We start from the raw sequence: 22,210 nt of genomic DNA, 5'->3' as shown, positions 1-22,210 counted from the left end.
TCATCACTTGCATACTTCATAATACCTGAGTCAAAATCTATTTGTCTTGCCTAAATTTACAGTCATAATGTAGAGGTCCACTGGAATGTATCAGTCATTATCACCACTAAGACAAAGATGATTTGAGATGATTGCCTGGTGCAAAGTCGCCATCAAAACTGTCCCACAACTGAAACAATCTAAAGTTCATGTTGTGCAATTATTCGTTCCTTTCTCAATTGCTCTTTCACCCTTGCAAAGCACCCTCTAAAAAAAAGGAATGTCAGCAGTGAATATAGGCTTCAGAACGGATTAAGAATCAGATGCAATACAAACCAGAAGTCTCTCCAAGTAGACAAAATCGTTCTTCATTTCTCATGTGTTATTTCATTTTCTGTCATATTTGGAATCGAAGTAACAAGACCTGACTCTGTTTTGATCTTTGACAAACTTCTCCATAACTCTAAGATTTATGTGTTTTTCTACCAGGTTTTGCAACGGTTGATTAAGTCTAGAGGAAAATCCCAAAGTAAACACTTAAATGTCCAACTGGTGGCAGCTGATAAACTTGCACAATGCCCTCCAGTAAGTATATTTTTTTCTTTGTTATTCCTGACTGGTGCATTTCATGCTTTTCCACATTTGATATGTTTTTCTGTGGCCTAAGTTGGTTTTTGAAAAATATATTAGCCCAGTGGTGGCCATGATAGGCACAGACACAGATTGGTCACTTACTGGTTAGTCTATTTGTCATCTCAGTTACATTCAGGCATCTGTGTCTGGGGTGAATTAAGTATGGCACCCGCTGGGCTGGGAGTCATGTAGTATCCCCTCTTGACTTCCCTACCTTGAGTATCTTTGTTAACTTTTAAGGAAATCACTTGATTTGCGGAATGGAGATACTTGTAAGAAAAAGCAAAACGCAGCTGACTTTCTTTCAACTCTCCTGCCAAGAAATGTTGGCAGGCATTAAATCCTGTAGAGGTAGGAAGCCAGAGTGCAGTAGAGCAGAGGGGAGCCCTGTGGATATCAGTGACATTAATTCAGAGCCTTCTGGGGCCAGAGCCACATGGTTACAAGTTTGCCAGAAAAAGGACTGAGCAAGTTAGGAAGGCCTAGCTTGGCCCTCTGCCATGTATTCTCAGCCCTGGCAAACCAGTACCTCCCACCTACATATTTGCCAGTTTCTTTGCACCTCAATTCCTCCAAGCTGCAAGAGAATGATAACCTTCTATATATACTCTTGGATGGACATGCAGCTTCCACAGTAACACATACCTCATTGTCCTTGGGAATCCTACGCAACACTCCCTTCTCTTCCTTTCCCCAATCATTCCCATTGTCATCTAAATCCAAGAAGAGTTCAGATAAGTGGCATGAGAACCATTTTTTAAATCAACTTTTCATTGTGATTCTTTTGTGCCAGTTTTTAATCCCCCAGACAAAGCTCATTATGTGACAGATGCCGACAAGTTCCCCACTTGTCCCAGCTTTGATGGTCTTTCCTCCCCAGTTCCTTCCCTCATGCTAGGTGACTCCAGTACCTATATTGACTCTCCCTCATATGCCCTACCCACTCAGTTCCTTAAACTGCTCATCTCCTGTGAGCTCATCTCCTCCACCCCACCTTGGCCACACACAAAGATAGTTACATACAAATGCATCACTTCCTTGTTGAAGTGCTTTCCCTTAGGAAACTCTACTCCTTATTGACATTGTGACCTCCAATCTCTTAAGCTTTCACTTCTCTCCCAGACCATCTCCCTTGCATTAGCCACTGTCTCCTCTTCTCCCCATATTTACCCCTTGGTGAACCAATTCACCTCTACATTGTCCTCTCTTGAATCCCTAGCCCCCCTTATTATATTGCCAGTTACACTCAGGTAAGCCTCCACTTTGGATCACTCTCACTATTCCTTGCCTTTGCTCCTAAATGTGTGCTACTGAATGAAGACAGAGAAAATCACACGATGCTTCTGACTGGGGCTGCTACAAATTTATGTTGCACAGTCTTAACTGGACCCATCACTGCTGCTAGACAATTGTACTATATCTCCCTTATCAACCTACCACCCCATTCTCCACAGTGGCTTTTCCAAACCTTTTCATCCTTCTACAAACTTTCCATGTCTTCCCTTTCCCCATCTTCTCATCTGAGAACCTTGCCTCATATTTCACAGAAAAAATTGAGGCCATTTGCCATGAGCTCCTTCTTCTCTCTGCTTTGTCTCCTATCACTCAGATGTCTTCTGTCACTGTTTCCTCCTGAGATGGGTCTTGGTTTCAAGATGCTTTTAATCTTGTAGGAGTGCCATGGCTCACATGTAAAGTAGGTAATATTCAGAAAAGCCCTAAATGAAATGTAATCAAATCAAGTTCCAGAAATTCTAGAATTTCTTATTAAAGGGATGATTAGTAAACATCTGGGAAAAGAAGCAGTGATTATAAAGAGCCAACATCAAGAACAGGTTATGCCAGGCTCATCACATTTACTTGTTGGACAGGGTTGCTAGACTGGTAGATCAGGGTCACCTTGTAGACATATTTTGGCAGAATATTTGATAAAGCCTTTCATGTTTTTTCTTATGAGGATGATGGGCAGATTTCGTTTAAACAATAGTATAATTAGATAGTTTCAGAGTTTGTTGACCGCTGTCCTAACTTGGGAAGTCTCTAGCAGAGCGCCTCAGGCTTCTGTGCCTTGCTTTATACTATTATTTTTTAGTCTTTCTTCCCCCGGAGTTGTGATCTCTTTAGTGTAAGGAATTCCTTTGTGATGAAACTCCTTCTACTAATGCAGATCATCAACTGATCTATAGCTTAGAATCTTAAAGAGTTGCCTCAGTGTCACTGGCAGATTAAATGACTTGCCCAGGGTAAAACAGCCAGTACATGTCCAAAGCAGTACCTAAATCTATGTTTTCCTGACTTCCCAGGCTTTCTATCTATGGTATGTATTGTATGTCGTCTTTACTGTGCTCTAATTTTTTTAGTGCTCTGCGTAAAGGCACAGATGTCATGCTTATAAATTTGCAGATAACACAAAGTTCAAAAGATTAACTAATACATATCAGATTATGGTGTCAAAAATTATTAAAATAAAACAAATCTCAGATTTGTAAGAGAACTCAGAGCCATATAAACCACACTGTACTTGAATGAGAATCTCTCTTCAGCATACCCAGCAAGTGATCATCTTGATTTTGCTTGGTATCAGGATACAAAATGAGTCTAGGTCTTCTTAGCCTTTGTCATTGGATCTCTTTGGCAGTCCTGTGAAATATACAAACCAGCCCTTTCTCAGAATTATGTTTTTAAATGCATAAAACAATGCCCATGGGACTTCAAGGGAAGCTAATTCTATTGCAATACAGTTATTAAAATACTTTTTAAAAAAAAGTTTATGGATCCCAGGTTAGGAATTCTTGTTCAGGGATATTGGGCTAAATCTAAGCAGATGATATTAAGTGAGTATAGGCTACAATGAGAAGCTTAGTGTGCAGAACTGGGGAGGCAATAGTTACTGCAATCTGCTCTAATCAAACAACTGGAAAATTCTGTTCAGTCCTAGGTGCCACCTTTAGGGAAGGAGATTGGTAATCTGGAGAGTAGGCCACCCTGTTCTCCAGCTTATCAACAAAACAAGCCAACCATGATTTAGAAGAAAGTTTAACTTGACACTATATGAGAATAGATTGAAGGAACTGAAATGTGGGCTTAGGTTAGGAGCCATTGTCACTGTCTTTGAGTAGCTGAAGGGCTACCATATAGAAGAAATATTCTACTTATTTTCTAGGCTCCTAGCATCCATAACTGACAGAGGCACATTTAGGCTTAATATATGGAAATATTTTCTATGAATTAGAATCGCCTAAAAGTGGAATGGGCTACTTTAGGAGGTAAAAGGTTTCTCTTCATTGGACAACCAGTATGGCATTAGTGGGGTGTATTGTAGAAAGCAGTTTTGTTCAGGTTACAAGTTGAACTCGATGGATTTTGTGGTCCCTTCCACTTTCAATATTGTTGGGTTTTTGTTGTTGTTGTTGCTCACAAGCTATTATTTTATATTAGGAACTCCCAGTCTGAAAATTCCCTCCACTGATGTAGGTTGGCCACTCTTCTCTAACTAATAGTACAAGTATATTGCCCTCACCCTACTCTCAAGTAGTTTACATAGTACTGGGGAAAATACAACATGTAATCAGCTAAGTATATACCATTATAATGTGGGGGGAAAGAGAACACTAACAAATGAGACGAAGAAAGGCTTTCATTTGGAGGTAGTATATGAGCTGAACCTTGAAGAGAGGTAGAGTTTTTAAAAACAAACATTAAGATGCAGAGGTAGTGAGTTTCAGTCATGAAAGATAGCCTTTTATGAAGACATAGAGGTGGAAGACAGAACTGAACCTTGGATAACAGTCATAGTTATAAAACATCTTCATCCGTGTTAGGGGGTAGAGCCAAGATGGCAGAGTAGCAGCACCTACCTGCTCGAGTTCCCCTCCCAAAGCGTTTAAAATACCTGTAAAAAATGACTCCAAACAAGTTCTAGAGCAACAGAAGCCACAAAATGACAGAGTGAAACAGATTTCCAGCCCAAGAGAGCCTGGAAGGCTGATAGGAAAGGCCTATCGCACCGGGGGAGCAGATCTGAGTCCAGCACGGGCTGCATAGCACAGACAGGACTGGAACAGGCTTCAGGGCACAGAATCATGGACATGGACAGCTGTTATGAGTTTCCAGATTTCTCAATCCACAAGCTCCAAAGACAGCTTCAAAGGTCAGGTGAGAAAGCTCTTTCACCTGGGTGAAAGGGGAGCAGGTTGACCTCAGCCCCAGGGCAGAGGCAGTCACTGCAGTATCAGCAGCCTCTTCTGGAGCTCTCAGCCTACAGACCCTGGGGGAATTAAGCTGCTGATCTGGGTCTTGGTCCTGGGGTGAGCAGGAGCGCTGGTGTGGCAGAGCTGGTGGCAGCTATGGAGAGGGAATCCTACTCACAGATCCAGAACAGAAAAAATGCTTGTGGTTGCTCACAGACCAGAGTGTATGCCAGGAGAGGAGTAAACACTTCTCTTTTGACTCTGCCACTTTGAAGGAACTAAGAATTTACAGGTTCCTAGAGATATCTCAGAGAACAGCTGCACAAAACTTCTGAAGCCTAGGGTAATATACCCTCCACTTGACAAAGAATTCAAAAGTCAAGTAATTGGCTGGGGAAATACCCAAAAAAGGGAAAAAAGTAAGACTATAGAAGGTTACTTTATGGTGAAAAGGTGTTTTCTTCCATCCTTTCCAATGAGGAAGAGCTAAGCATACAACCAAAGCATACAGCTGGAGGAAGTTAAAAAGGTTAAGATGCTTCCATTCAAAGTCTCAAAAAAAAAATATGCAGTGGTCTCAAGTCATGGAAGAGCTCAAAAAAGACTGAAAGTCAAGTAAGAGAGTTGAAGGAAAAGTTGGAAAGAGAAATGAGAGCAATGCAAGAAAATCATGAAAAATGAGTCAAGAGCTTGCTAAAGGAGACCCCAAAAATACTGAAGAAAAAACACCAAATGGAAAAGGAGATCCACAAGCTCACTGAAGAAAATAGTTCTTTAAAAATGAGAATAAAGCAGATGGAAGCTAATGACCTTATGAAAAATCAAGAAATTGTAAAACAAAACCAAAAGAATAGCAAAATAGAAGACAATGTGAAATATCTCATTGGAAAAACAACTGACTTGGAAACTAGATCCAGGAGGGATAATTTAAAAATTATTGGTCTAGCTGAAAATCCATGATCAAAAAAAGAGCCTAGACATCATCTTTCAAGAAATTATCAAGGAAAACTGCCCTGATATTTTAGAACCAGAGGGTAAAATAGAAATGGAAAGAATTCACCAATCACCTCTTGAAAGAGACCCCGAAAGGAAAACTCTTAGGAATATTATAGCCAAATTCCAGACTTCCCAGTCAAGGAGAATGTATTACAAGCAGCCAGAAAGAAACAATTCAAGTATTGTGCAAATACAGTCAGGATAACACAAGATTTAGCAGCTTCTACACTAAGGAATCAAAGGGCTTAGAACATGATATTCCAGAAGAGAAAGGAGCTAGGATTAAAACCAAGAATCACCTACCCAGCAAAATCGAGTACAATACTTGAGGGAAAAAAAATAGAAATAGAGGACTTCCAAGCATTCTTGTTGAAAAGACCAGAGCTAATAGAAAATTTTGCTTTCAAATACAAGAATGAAGAGAAACATGAAAAGGTAAACAGTAGAGAGAAGCCATAAGGGACTTATTAAAGTTGAACTGTTTACATTCCTTCATGGAAAGATGATATTTGTAACTCATGAGTAGTTAGAGGGAATGTATATATACATACATACACACATACACATACATATATATGTAGGTGTGTAAGGGTATATATATATATATATGTATATATATATATGTGTGTGTGTATATTATATTTGTGTAGGGGTGTGTGTGTGTGTGTGTGTGTGTGTGTGTGTGTGTGTGTGTGTGTGTGTGTATACAGAGGGCACAGGGTAAGCTGCATATGAAGGAAGAATACCTAAAAAATAAAATTTACTGCTGAGTGCAGTGTACTAGGAATAAGAGAAAAGGAGAGGTAGAATGTAGCAAATCATCTCACATGAAAGAAGCAAGAAAGAACTTCTCACAATGGAGGGGAAGAGGGGAGAGATGAAAGGGAATAAATGAGCCCTACTCTCATGGGATTTGGCTTAAGGATGGAATAACACACACTCAGTTGGAAGACGAAGTCTATTTTACCCTGCAGGAAGGCAGGGGAAGGGGATAGGAGAGGGAAGATAGTAGAAGGGACAGCAAATTAGGGAAAGGAATAATCAGAAGCAAACACTATTGTGGGAGGACAGTTCAAGGGAAAGAATGGAATAAATGGAAGGCAGGATAGGACAGAGGAAAATGTGGTTAGTCTTTCACAACATATCTATTATGGAAATATCTTGCATGGCTACATATTTTTGACATAGACTGAATAGCTTGCTTCCTCAATGAGGGTGGATGGGAGGGAGGAAGGGAGAGAATATGGAACTCAAAGCTTTAATAATGAATGCTAAAAATTGTTTTTTGCATCTAACTGTGAAAAAAGATGTACAGGCAATGGGGTATAGAAATCTATTTTACCCTACAGGAAAATAGAGGGGAGGAGGATGTAAGAAGTGGGGAGTAATTGAAAGGAGGACAGACTAGAGGAAGGGATAAATGGGGTGCATGTAGTCCTGGGGTAGGAAGTGGGGAGAGGTGGGGGAAAATTTTGAATTCATATTCTTGTGGAAATGAATGTTGAAAACTGAAAATAAATGAATTATATATTTTAAATATATCTTCATCATGAAAAATATCTTCATCATGAGGTTTATATGATGACTATAAACCAAAAGATTTTAGTCATCAATTAATTATAGCCAATTTTTTTCAGTTTCTGTTAACCTTTATTTTTTTTCCCAATTTTTAACATGTTACTTTAAAGTTTTGAGTTGCAAATTCTATCCCTCCCCTCTCCCTGAGTCAGTGAGCAATCAGATATAGGTTATACACATGCAATTATGTATAACATTTCCATATTAGTCATTTTGTACAAGAAAATTCACTTGGAAGGAAAAATGAAAAAGTGAAACATAGCATGCTTCAGTGTGTATTCAAACAATACCAGTTCTTTCTCTAGAGGAAGATAGTATATTTCATCATTAGTCATTTGAGATTGTCTTGGATCACTGTCTTGTTGAGAATAACTAATTCATTCAGAATTATCATATAATATTGCTATAACTGTGTACAGTGTTCTTCTGGTTCTGCTCACTTCATTTTGCATCAGTTTATGTCTTTCCAGCTTTTTCTGAAATCATCCTGCTTGTCATTTCTTAAAGCACAATAATATTCCTTTACAATCGTATACCACAGCTGAGTTTGCCATTGCCCAGTTGATGAGCATCCCTTTGATTTCCAATTTTTAGCCACCAGAAAAAGGTCTGCTATAAATATTTTTGTACAAATAGGTTCTTTTCTCTTTTTTGGATGTCTTTGGGATATAGACCTAACAGTAGTATTGCTGAATCAAAGGGCATGTACAGTTTTATAGCCCATTTGGCATAATTCCAAATTGCTCTCCCAGAATGGTCAGATCAGTTCACAACCTGCCAGCAGTGCATTAATGTCCCAGTTTTCCCACATCTTCTCCAACATATATCATTTTCCTTTTCTGTCATATTAACCACTCTGATAGATGTGAAGTGGTACCTCAAAGTTATTTGCATTTCTCTGGTTAATAGTGATTTAGAGTATTTCTTCATATGACTACAGATATATTTTATTTCTTTGTCTGAAAACTTCCTGTTCATATCCGTTGACCATTTATCAATTGGGGAATGACTTGTATCTTTACAAATTTGACTCAGTTCTCTATATATTTGATAAATGAGGCCTTTATCAGAGATTATTGTGACTGTTAGAGTTTGCCACATGTTAGGATCTGGAAATATTTTTCCTTTTGTTTATATGGCTAACCCTTGGAAATTTGGGCAGTCACATCCATCCCACTCAACCAACATAAAGGTTTCGCATAATTCATGGGTCAAAATATGTATTTATAGAAATTAGTTGTATAAGACACTTTCTTTTTTTGAAATTTTTAAACAGTATTTTCAGTTCAAAGTTGTCTCCCTCCTCTACCTTTTCCCTATCCCTTTAGAAAGAAAAAATATGATACCCATTATATGAAGTCATGCAAAACATTCCCACAATAGCTATGTCATGGGAGAAAAAGCAAGAGAAATAAATGAAAATAAAAGAGTATACATTAACCTACAGTTAGAATCCATCAGTTCTTTCCCTGGAGGGCAATGCCATTTTTCATCATGAGTCCTTTGGAATTGTCTTGGATCATTGTACGGATCAGAGTAGGTTGATTATGATCACAATAATTCTATTATTGTGTACAATGTTCCCCTAGTTCTGCTCACTTTCTGTTGCATCAGTTCATATAAGTCTTCCCAGGTTTTTCTAAAAGCAATCCTTTTTTTAAAATTATCTCCTTCGAGCAGAATAGCATTTCATTACAATTATATATGGACCTTGTTCAGTCATTCCCCAATTGATGGGCATCCCCTCAATTTCTAATTCTTTGCTATCACAAAAAGAACTACCATAAATATTTTTGTACATTTGGGTCCTTTTCTTTTATATATTTGGGGTACAGACCTAGCAGTGGTATTAGTGAGTCAAAAGGTATGCACAGTTTTATAACCCTTTGGGCATAGTTCCAAATTATCCTCTAGAACTAGTCAAAATAAAAATTTACTGAATGCCTACTATGTGCCACTGTGCTAAATGTTGGGGATACAAAAAGATGCAAAAGAGACAGTCCCTGCCATCAAGGATCTTGCAAGCTTGCAAACTAATGGACAAGTTCACAGCTCTACCAGCAGTGCATTACTGTACCTATTTTTCCAGATCCCATCCAGCATTTGTCATTTTCCTTTTCTGTCTCGTAAACCAATCTGATGAGTGTGATATGATATCTTAGCATTGTTTTAATTTGGATTTCTCTAATTATTGGTGATTTAGATCATTTTTATATGACTATTGATAGCTTTGATTTCTCCTTCAGAAAACTACCTGTTCATATCCTTTGATAATTTATCAAATGAGGATGGCTTTTATTTTTTTAATTTGACTCAGTTCCCTATTTATTTGAGAAGTAAAATCTTTATCAGAGAAGCTTGCTATAAATTTCTGCTTTCCTTCTTATTTTTGGTTGCATTAGTTTTGTTTGTGCAAAAACTTTTTAATTTAATGCAATCAACATCATTCATTTTATGTCTCCTGATTCTCTATCTCTGGTCATGAGTTCTTCCTTTTTCCATAGATTTGAGTGCTATTTTTTCCCATATTTACCTTAATTTAAATTTAGATTTACTTTAATTAATATCACCCTTTATGGCTAAATCATATGCTGATTTTGAGCTTAATTTGGTAAACAGTGCAAGATGTTGATCTCTGCCTATTTTATGCCAGACTGCTTTCCAGTTTTCCCATCAGTTTTTGTCAAATAGTGAGATATTACCACAATAGAGGGGATCTTTGGGTTTATCAAACAGTTACTGTGGTCATTTACTTCTCTATACTGTGTCTCTAATCTATTCCATTGATCAGCTACTCTTTTTCTTATCCAATACCAGATTGTTTTGATGATTACTGCTTTGTAATATAGTTTGAGATCTGATATTACTGGTCTACCTTCCTTCACTTTTTTTCCCCTTGATTTCCTTGATATGCTTGACCTTTTGTTCCTCCTGAGAATTTTTCATTTTTTTTTCTAGTTCTAGAAAGTAGTTATTTGTTAATCTTATTGTTATGGAACTGAATAATTAATTTAGACAATATTGTCCTTTTTTGGGTTGGCCTACCCACGAGCAACTGATATTTCTCCAGTTGTTTAAATTTGCCTTTTTTGTGTGAAATGTGTTTTGTAACTGTGTTCATATAATTCCTGGATATATCTTGGCAGGCATCTGAAGTTGTTTTAAATGGAATTTCTTTTTCTATCTCTTCCTGTTGAGTTTTGTTGGTAATATAGAGAAATCTTGATAATTTATGTGAGTTTATTTTATATCTTGCAAGTTTGCTAAAGTTGTTCATTGTTTCAACTTGGAGGAGACATACCAAGAGCCCATTCCACTTTTGGATAGCTCTAATTATAGTGAAGTTTTTCTTGACATTTCATCTAAATTTGCCTCTTTGCAGTTTCCAGCCATTACTTCTGGTTCTTCCCTCTAAGGCCAAATAGAACAAGACTAATCCCAACTGGGTGGTGTAGTGGGTAGAGTACCCAGCCTAGAATCAGGAAGACTCATCTCCATGAGTTCAAATCAGGCCTCGGACACTTCCTAACTGTGTGACCCTGGGCAATTTTTGTCCCAATTTCATCGTCCGTAGAATGAGCTGAAGAAGGAAATGGCAAACCACTTTAGTATCTTTGCCAAGAAAATCTCATTTATTTATCTCAATTGAATTTCATCTTATCAGATTCAGCCCAATATTCTAGGCAGTTCAGATTTAATTTTTAGTCCAGATGTTTTTGAATTTTAATTCTATCATTCAATTTGTTAGTGCCTAGCTCTGTGTTATCTTTGTGCAAAGTTTTGTGAGCATTCCATCTATGTTGTTGTTGTTTGGTCATTTTTCAGTCTTATCTGACTCTTTGTAACCCCATTTGGGGTTTTCTTGGCAAATATTTCTTTCTCCACCTCATTTTATAGATAAGGAACTAGGATAAACAAGGTTAAGTGACTTGCCCAGGGGCATGGAAGTAGTGTCTGAGCATTCCATCTATACATTTAATGGAATCACTGATAAAAATGTTAAATAGCATAGAACCAAACATAGTTTTCTAGAGTACTCTATTGCAGCCTCCTGCCATAATATTGAACTATTAATAAATATTCTTGGAGTCAGGCCATTCAGTAAGTTATATATCCATCTAATTGCCTTCTTGTCTGGTCCTTATCTCTCTATCTTTTCTACAAGAATAGTATGAGCAAAGGTGTCCTGGTAATTGTGTAACAAACAGCAAGGGGGAAAGGAAGGGGAAGTTTAACTTACATGATTCACATTTTCTTTGTCACCATAAGCCTCAATATGGGCCTATTCAATGAATGGGCATTCCCTTGCCCTAAGTGAGTACCTGAATAGACCTTGGTCCCTTTAGGCCAAGGTCCCCCAGTGCATCCTGGGTCATCTCCAGACATCCTGAGGAATATCAGGTCACTGGATTCAGATGGCTCTGCAGGAGAAGTGAGGCTGGTGACCTTGCACAGCCCTCGCTTACTCAAAACAAAGTCAAGTGCAAGTCATGTCATCATTGCTGTGATGGCATGGTCTTCTTCAGAAAAGAAGAATGAACACAAGTTTTTTAGTTGATTCCCTAGGGTTTTCTAGGCATGCCCTCAAATAGTCTACAAAAAGTGATGTTTTGTTCTTATTCCTTCAACTTCTTTTTCTTTTCTTATTATGATAGCTAACATTTCTAGTATGATATTGAATAACAATGGTGATAATAGATTTCGTTGCTTCATTCACCCTTGATCTAATTGGAAAGGCTTCTAGTTTATTCCTATTACAGATAATACTTGCTCTTGATTTTTGACAGGTAAAACAATTTCTTTTTGAAATAATTAATGTGATTGAGATTAGATTATGTTTACATTGGGGAATTTAAGGATAATGGAAGCATATAACATATATCCATGACTATACTTGTATTTTTAACTTTTCCCTCAGTGGTTTAAATTTGCTAAAATTGTTTTTATTTTTACATATTTGATATTCTTCACAACTATTAGAAAAGTATATTGTAAGTTCCTTTTAGCCAGGAATTGCCTTTTTCATATTTGTATCCTTAAGCATTTAGCATAATTCCTGGCATGTAGTTGATGTTTACTAAATGTTTATGGACTGACTAACTTTTAAACATTTTAGTGCATTTGATACTTAAAGATCTAGTAACTAAACAGTTGTGACTACCATACAACTTTGTATGTCTGGATTAATTGTAAGTAGGCACAATATGGATTTTTCATGATCCAGGGAATCCAAAGAGCTGGTTTAGCACTTTTCCCTACATGGAGAAAATTGGAGAAGTGTCATAATGGGTTGTGCTGTGGGGGTTGATATTCTATGACCTTCTAGAAAGCAGATGTTCCTCAGGCGGTAAACCTGCTATCCTGTTAGCATTATCATTGAACATGCCATGTATTTAGATCTGGAAGAGATCTTAGAGGTCATCTGATCTAACCTCTCATTTTGTGAATAAGGAAAATGAGGCATAGAGAAGTTAAGTGATTTAGCCACGTCACAAAGGTAGTATCAAAAGGTAGACCTAGAGAAATTCCTGGTCTAAATTTGTGTGGCAAAATGATCCAGATAATTTGGAGATCCAAGTAGAGAATGAATAAATTATGTAGTAACTAAAATCTTCTAAAACATGGGTGCATTATTAAAGCATGTTAACTTGAGATTACATGAATGGCACTGGCAATAATACTGTTTGGCATCAATGATAAGAGCGGATTCTGCCTTTTAATTCTGACATGCATAAGGCTGACTTATGGCCACAAAAGGGGTGGTAAGTAAAAATTGTCCCTAATTTAGTACAAAGCTCCAGTTCCCATTGTTTTCAAGTGGTTTCTGATCTTGATATCATTTGGACTCCTTTAAGAAGAACTGTTACTGATCTAATCAGTCACTGCATGTCCCTTTGTTGAAGAACCAGCATGATAGAGTAGAAAGCACAGTGGCTTTGGAGTCAAAGGACCTGGATTTGAATCTTTGTTATGCTACCTACCACCTGTGTGATCTTGGGGAAGTTGTTTAACCCTTCTGGGTCCCTGTTCTTCATCTCCAAAATGAGGGGCTTGGACTAGCTGACTTCTGAGGTCCCTTCCAGGTATAAAGCTGTCATCCTATCTCAGAGCTGGAAGGAACCTTAGAGACTGTGGCATCCAACTCCTTCATTTTACAAATGAGGTGCTAAAGGTTGCTTAATGTCATAGAGCTCATTTTTACTGGCAGAGTTAGGACTTAGAACCTTGGTCTAATGACTTCCAGTCTAGCCAGTCCAAGATAGTGATGGGACAAAGGCTGTATGTTCCCATGGGAAAAAGATGGATGACTCAAGAATTCCAGCTAAGAATACTTATGTTGGAATAGAATTACCTGCAGTTGACCCCAGATTTTTGAATTGTTTGGCCAAATATGAAGACTACTCTCATTGTTACTCTGACTCATACAATAGAAGGCAGGGTTCATGCCCAACCTCTGTTTCAGACATAACCTGAATTTACATACAATATATAAGCTTGTAAGTTTCATTTTAAAATTTGACATTTGGTTCCACCAGATACATTCAAATGTGGTAGTTTTTTGTCTCCCTCCCAGAAAAAAAATAGCCTAAAGTCAAATGGCCTAGGTGCAGATGAGTAAATAGAAAAGTAAATGATCAGTTGAATATATAATGAAAAGTAATCCTGCTTAATACGGCTTAATTACCAGATGGCTTTTGCTATCAAAAACCAACTCCATACCTTCTTAGAAGACATATAGTTTTCCACGTAAAAAGACATTATGTAACGGCTCTCCAGAAGATGAGAACCCACTGTCTTCTGTGTAAAAGTAAAGAGTCTCATAAGGTTCTAACAAACATTATAGTAACTGTAGTGGTATATGATTTTTCTGTCATCCTTCCTTCCCTCACCCCCCACTGCAAGTAGAGACTTGGATTTGTTGTGGTTAAATATAAGCTCTCTAAGTTTCATGGTAGTTCCCAGTATGCTCATTCATATTGCTCCCTTATTATAAATTTTCCATTGACCTGTGCCATTAATAAATAGTGGAATTGGGGGATTTCACCTTTTATACTTGAAATACCTAACACTTTCGGAAGCAATTGTTTCTGACCCACTTAATGTACATAGGCTCACTATGTGGCAAAGCCTATGAATTGGAAACTGAACAATTCCAGATGCAATCTTAACTGTATACTTAAAATAACTGGGACACAGAGATTCCAAAACCTCAGAGGTTTGAAAAAGAAAGCCCTGAATTTCCAAGAGGGTTTATGGTAACTGGATCTTAATGGTCCCTAGTTCCCAGTTATTGGTTTGCTGCATACATTTTCTTCATGTCCTGGAGTGTTGGGAGACCAACTTCAGGGATAGAGAGAAACAGGGAGAATACACAAAAAGAACATCCAAAAGTTCAAAAGGGGGAGGGCAGCTGTCCCCTAACACAGAAGGCTGGCTTTCTGTGTCAACAAAGAGGGAAAGCAAAGGGGTGAGATATAATAGAGGAGAGATAACATAAAACTCTGAGACCATTGTGAATATGTGACAACCTTGAGCACTTAGATACAGCTGAGTTTCTTTTCTATATTCATTTATTTTGCCTTTTCCTGTTTTTATTTAGTTACTGTTATTGTTGAGTCATTTTTCAGTCATGTGTGATTCTTCATGAAGACTTCGATGTGATCTTCCAAAAGTATAAGTCTTTTTGCGTCACTCCCCTCTACCCCATTCAGTCAAGTCTACTGATTCTCTATTGTCTTTGAGGTCAAATATAAAATCTGTTTTTTGACTTTCAAAGCCGTCATAACCTGGCCCTCTCCTAACCTTTCCAATCTTCTTCTGCATTGCTCCCTTCTACATGCTCTGCATTCCAGTGACACTGACTTCCTTGTTGTTCCTAGCACATAATATTCCATTTCCCAGCTCTGAACATTGTCACTGGCTGTTTGTTTTACCTGGAATTTTAAACTTCCTTGTGTTTGCCTCCTAGCCTCCCTGACTCCCTTCAAATCCTAGCTAAATTTCTTCTTTTTCAAGAAGCCTTTCTTAGAACTATGGAATTGGATCGCAGATAGAAACAGACCATTTTCCTTTGTATTATATTTTGTTTTGTTTTATGGTTTCTCTCGTTCATTTTAATTCTTCTATGCAACATATATTAAATAGGAATGTACATGTAGAACCTATATAAGATTGTATGCCATCTCAGGGAGAGAGTGGGAAGGGAGGGGAAAATGAAGGGGAGGGAGGAGAAAAATATCTAAGATATATGGAAGTGATTGTCGAACACTGAAAACAAATAAAATAAAGAACTTGGATTAAAAAATAAAGAAGCCTTTCTTAATCTTCCTTAATGCTAATTCATTCCCTCTAAAAATTATCTCCAGTTTATCCTTTACGGATCTTGTTTATACATAGTTCTTTTCAATTTGTCTCTCCTATTAGACCATGACCTCCTCAAGAGCAGAAAGAAACTTTTTGTCCCTGGCATGCCCTTAATAAAGTCTTGTTGGATTAAGGTGGAAGAAAGAAATTGTGTTTTCACCCCTTGAAGGCACATGGCTCCTCAGGGTAGTGGTTGTGGGAAACAGAACGCTTTCCCTCCAGTCAACCTAAAAATGAACAGTTCTTTCACTTTTCCACTTCTGGGAAGTGGTATTATCCTCTGACCTATGTAAACCCACTAAAGGGTTAAGAATTAAGCAGATTATCACCTTTAAAAAAGACCCACAGATCCATTATGAAATGTTTTTATTTATTTTATATTTTGTACAGTGTCCTAATCTTTAAAAACAAAATAATTTCCTCTTGGGGTCCAGTCCATAATTTTGGCATGTCTTCAGTTTTCTTTATTTATGGTACTTGATTTTTAAAATTTTCATAACAGAACATATCAAGCAAAGGAGCTTGCTTCTCTCTTCATTTTCATTTGCAATTTTCACTTTATGTAAATTCACATTATGCCAATTCAACTTTATATAAGGAATTCTGAAAAAAAATCTGAATTAAAAAAGACACCTATGTTAATTTTACTGTATAGGACTGTGCTCACTCTCCTCTTGCCCTTCAGCTCATCTCTCTGTGGTCTTCTTTCCTCTCCCACCAAAAAACAAACAAAAACATACAATCCTAAAAAAAAAAAAAAAACCCTCCACATAAAGCAGAACAGAAGCTGAGACACCACTACTGGATGGGGGCTCAGCTTGAGACCTCTGTGCTGAGTGGGGAGTACTTTGCTATACTCCACCTAGCTGCTCTGCATCCCTGCAAACTCAGCCTTCTTATGTCTGTTTGTGTAGTGTGCCTGTCCCTGGCTTGCTGCCCCCCACATTCCTCCTCCTGCTTCAGGCACTACATATCCTAGAGTGAAGTGGCAGCCCTTCTCCTTCCATTGGTCTACCAGCCCCCTTTGTCTCTTTCCCTCCCTAACCAAGGTTGGTGGGCAAATTTGCATAATGTAAAATCGCTTTACATAGAGGTCTGAAGAGCAGTCCACTTACATAAAGGAAGAACTGTCTTCATTTTGATTTGGTTGCTCTGTATTCCAGTTATTTATTTGGAGCCTGTTCACCCTTGGTAGCCTGTACTAGTAGCTCCCATTCCATTAATAGAAGTGACAGAGAAACCGACTACAGAATATAAGCAAGCCATAATAGAATGACAATGTTGTTCATTGAGGAAGTGCCTTGAGAGCATCTCATTCCTCTATGATTAGCTGTCATAAAGGGAACAATATTATTTTGTTATGGCCTGTTTGCTCTTCAATTGCCTGGAACTGTCAGAATTATTCATGCATTTTTTTTTTGGTTGTCGATGAGATTGTTTTCTTCATCTAAATCCTCCTGTGGGCTCTCACATGCTGCAGAAGATATGAGCTGACTTGGGTAGCTATACTGGCTAGATTTGTACCATTATATTTTTCAAAGGATAGAAAAGCTAGCTTGGATAACTCAGTGGGTTGTTTCTCATGTGATTTTAATTAAAAGAAGTAAACTCAGGGTCAGAAAACCAGCTGCCACGTCCTGGAGATGGCTCCTGAGGTCCCTTTCAGCTCTCTGATTCTGTAATTCAGCATTTACCAACTAGGTAACTTAGGTTGAGTCACTTATTTTTGAACTTTAGTTTCTCCATTTATAAAATGAAATTATATATATATGTATATATATATATATATATATATAAACACATATGTATTATATATACACATATCACTGCCTGTCTCATGGGCAAAGATTTTTTAAGTGCTCATGAATGTTGTCATTTTTTATATCACTGTTATAAACTTTTTGGGGTTTTAGTGATTTTTTTGTGCCAACATGTTTCATAGTATATTTTCCCCAAAAGCTTGAAAAGGATTTGGAATTTTGTTCTGCACATGTGAAGTTCTAATAACTAACTTAATAGCAACTACCACCATTAAGCCTGTCATTAATGGTGGGGGATGGGGGGAGGGAACATCCCAAGACTTGTTACCAGTATAAAATCAATCCAATTCTTACACTTGTTTCCAGATCATTCCTTTGCCACCATAATTCAGCAATCTCTCCATCTTTTAAGTTTACTCCTTCTGTCTTTATCAGCCAATGTATGTACTTTTCATGTTTATCTCCTGGCCTATAGGTATCCTTCTTCCCTCCCAAAGAATTCAATACCTCACTCAGTCTTCCTTTCCTCTAATATATGTCACCTTCAGATTTGAGGATTTCAGTAAGTGTGTCATTGTTTCCTTGGACCCTCTTATCTCCTAGATCATCAACCCCCTAAGCTCCTATGACCTCCATCTTCACTCAGCCCATACGCAGGGATGGCCATACATTTCATCTTATTCCATATACTATTCCACTTCCATGATTCAAAAATGAAATTTCCTATCTTTGGCCACAATCTCTTATCCTTTGATTTCTCAAAGATACTTAATCAGAGAGGAGTAAAAGAATTTTTATCAGACCTCAGTTGAGACAAAATAAAATAAACTGGTAGTGAATCCAGTTAACATAATTGTATGACTTGATCTAGTAACATCTATCAGTATATAAGTAGGAATGGAGGGGTAATAGATAGATGTTTGGCAAAGAATGACTGATGATAGGACAGTGGAGAAAGGGATTCAAGTATAGCTGCTACTGTATGTTTGAATTAGTAAACCATACAGTTTAAGACTACGAAGAAAGGCCAGAGCAAGAGTGATTGTCTAAGAGAACAGGGAGAAACTTGAGGTCATCTTTAGGATGAAGAATAATTTTATGAGAAGTGAAACAAAGAGAGGAATCAAAGGATAAGATGAAATGTATGGCCATCCCTGTGTATGGATGAAGTTGAGTGAAGATGGAGGTCATAGGAGTTTAGGAGGTTGATGATCTAGGAGATAAGAAGGTCCAAGGAAACAATGACACACTGAAATCCCCAAATCTGAAGGTAATACATATTAGAGGAAAGGAAGACTGAGTGAGGTATTGAACTCTTTGGGAGGGAAGAAGGATACCTATAGGCCAGGAGATAAACATGAAAAGGACTTACATTGGCTGATAAAGACAGAAGGAGTAAACTTAAAAGATGGAGAGATTGCTGAGTTATGGTGGCAAAGGAATGATCTGGAAACAAGTGTAAGAAACAGGTTCTGTGGCTATTCTTTCTATTAGTCCTAGTCTTTGGGGACTAGGAAAGAACATTCAGTACTAGAGAAAATAGCCAGAGGTTAAATAAATAGACAGTGTGACAAAGAGAGTTAGCCTCAGAACCTGGCTAACCTAGGCTCAGGTCCTTCCTCTGATACATACTGACTGTGTAGCTCCGGACAAGTCACTTGACCTTTCCATTATATAAGAAATTCTCTAAGACCAGAAGTTGTAGAGCAATTTCAACCTGCATTGGTAAAGGGAATTTCTTCACTCAAGAGTTACACTTCCTAGAGAAATCACAGGTCCAGTCTCTGTTCATACTTACCTCTTGTTATTGTATTCTAACCCAGAAATGACTAAATTTCTAAACAAAACACCCAAACTAGGACAAGTATTGTTCTCTTAAAATTAATCACCTTGCAAAGCTGTGACTTATTCTAGCAGTGTTATATATGGAATACATCATTTCAATGGTGAGCATCCATTCGCAGTAACTGGTTCAAAAGATAACATTCACTTGGTTATATAAATTCATCTATATATGTGTTTGTGTATGTATATATATATATATATATACATATATAATTTAAGAAATAACACTCATTAGAGTCATACTGTAGCACCAAAGTAAGTGAAGCAGATCAAATTCAACTCACCAAACACATTGAATACCTACTGAGTGCAGTGTGATCTTCTAAGCACTCAGTGAATACCAAGGTAAATAACATTTTTTTTCTCTTAAAAATGAGGACTTTTAAAAGATTATTAGTCATGGCAGTTATGAAGTCTTTGAGACAATAGCTTCCATAGGATGTGGTGAGAAGGAAGGAAACTAGCATTTATTAATTACTTACTGTGTGCTAGGTATGAAGATGAGGAATGAGAAAGTATTAAGGAACTGGGGATAGTGAGTAAAGTGAGATTCAAGAAATCTGGTACTGAATGGGAAGAATTCTCAAGGGGATAAAAGGACCTGAAGAAGGTATGCAGTTTTTGTTTGAGTTTCATGTTTGCTTTAGGACTGAGGAGACCTGAGCATATTTGTAAATCAAGGGAAAGGAGCCAATAGAGAGAAAGAAATGTTAGATGAAGAGTAGAAGGAAGAATTGATGGAGCAGGATCTTGGCAGAAGTAAGACGGATTAAGATCACCCCATTGGAGGGCATCATGATGGGAAGAAAGATATCTACCAATTTCTGGGACAGATAAGGGAGTTCTGAGAAGGCACGTAGTTATTCACTAAGGCAACTACTCAATTCTCTGGCATCTTTGCTGGTAGTAGACAATACGTTTACAATCATTTCAGTGATAAAATTAACCATACTCTTCAAATGCATCTGTGTCATCAGCTAAAAAAGACTCTTTTAACAAGGTACATGCAAGTTTTGCCAAAAACAAAAAAACAACCCTCCAGCCCTTGTGATATATAGACTTCCTCTAACTAATAGTGTAAATAGGCATATATTCCTCTTCTATTTGAAAGAACATTAATTTCAACTCTATGGGATTACATAGGACAAACATGTTATGAAAACATACAAATTACCTCTATTCTGCTTACATCACCTTTGACTGTAGATTGATCTTACATGTCTTCTAAAAAATATCAAATTCAGCAGTTGACACAATGGATAGAGTATTGGACTTGGAGTCAGGAAGACTTGAATTCAAATACTGTTTCAGACACTTAGCTCTGTGACCCTGGGCCACTTAATCTCTCTAAGTGTAAGCATCCTCAATTGTAAAATGAAGATAATAATAATTCCTCCCATACACAGGGTTGTTAGAAGAGTCAGATGAAATAACAAACTTGGGGAAATTTCAAGGACTATATAAATGACAGGTACTGTTATTTTTCATGAGACACGAGATGTACTTACACCATTACCTGTAATAAGAATAATTTTTGTATTCTTATCAGTACTAACCCAAGTTTGACATCTGAAAGACAGTATGATGTAGTGAAAAGAACGTTGGACTTATAAAGTCAGGAGATCTGGATTTGAGTGTGACTTTGCTGCTTATTAATTAATGAGAGTAACAAAGCTACTTCATCTCTAAATCTGTTTGCTCATTTGTAAAGTGGGAAAATAACTTGTACCACCCATCTACAGGGCTGTGGTGAGGACAAAGTGAGATACTTTATCAGGTACCTTATAAACTTTAAACTGTGGTCGTTATTTTTAGAACCATTATGCTATTTAGAAATGTGCTCTTTGTTTAATCTCTATGATACTATATTGAAATAGTTAAGAATGCAGAGTATCTGAAAGCTAGATACAGTTTCATATAGGAATTTAAAAACCTTAGGAAAATTGAATGTCTTTGAATCAAAGTTATGTATCTAAAAAGTCATACAGCCTTCATTCACATAAGTAAGAAGTTCTTTCGTAGAGTATTGTAACTTTTATTTAAATGTTCATTGTTCTCACTATCACTGACACCTAAAAACTGTGTAAAGTTGTTTTTTTTTAATGAAAACAATATGCGAGCAAAATCAAACGTTCTCCAGACACTTCAGATAGAAAAATACACTTTCTTCTAAATATCTGGATTTGCTTTTTCTCATATTCACTGAATGATTCTACAGACACCCACTTAACTGTGTAGAGCTGACACTACATCACTCAGTTCTAATAGAAATTTATGAAGAAATAAACATCAACATGTTGTTATCAGTACTCACTGGAATTTAAGGGTTTTACTGCTTACAAACTAAAAGGGAAATAACATGGATTTTTCTTGCTGTGAACAGGAAATGTTTGATGTGATTCTGGATGAAAATCAACTTGAGGATGCATGTGAACATTTGGCAGAATACCTTGAGGCATACTGGCGTGCTACACACACAACAAGTAGCACCCCTATGACACCTCTACTTGGAAGAAATTTGGGCTCCACGGCACTTTCACCATACCCCACTGCAATCTCTGGATTACAGGTACCTGTTGAGTCAGTCACTACTTTTCAAAGCATTTTCTCTACACTGAATAGACCAATGATGGTGAACCTGAGGTGGGAAATACTCCATGGTAAACATAAAATACATCATTTATTAGGAGACTACTATGTGCATTAAAATGCTAAGCCTTGAAGGCAATGCAAAGTTTAGATCATCTCTATAGAGGTGAACTTTAAAATCTCCCTGTTTTAATACCTTGATCGATATGTGATCTCAGCATTGTAACTCTTTCCTATAGTGGTTGAGAGCACACTATATTCATGCCTTTCCATTCT

The 22,210-nt window shown here is 37.3% G+C and overlaps 1 protein-coding gene across 7 annotated transcripts in view; it reads left to right on the top strand.

Annotated features, from left to right (window-relative positions):
• The window catches only part of CACNB4 (calcium voltage-gated channel auxiliary subunit beta 4), a 344,733-nt gene that overhangs the window by 301,513 nt on the left and 21,010 nt on the right, over positions 1–22,210 (top strand). For all 7 annotated transcript variants that reach the window (XM_072611963.1, XM_072611964.1, XM_072611967.1 and 4 more), the window contains 2 exons: positions 469–564; positions 21,729–21,914. In XM_072611963.1, coding sequence (XP_072468064.1) covers positions 469–564; positions 21,729–21,914 — 282 coding nt within the window. The remainder of the gene's footprint in view (positions 1–468; positions 565–21,728; positions 21,915–22,210) is intronic.

This window comes from Notamacropus eugenii, chromosome 5, assembly GCF_028372415.1.
Source record: "Notamacropus eugenii isolate mMacEug1 chromosome 5, mMacEug1.pri_v2, whole genome shotgun sequence".
Classification (NCBI taxonomy): domain Eukaryota; kingdom Metazoa; phylum Chordata; class Mammalia; order Diprotodontia; family Macropodidae; genus Notamacropus; species Notamacropus eugenii.
The sequence above is the reverse complement of the archived record's forward strand: the minus strand, read 5'-3'. Positions and strand labels throughout refer to the sequence as shown.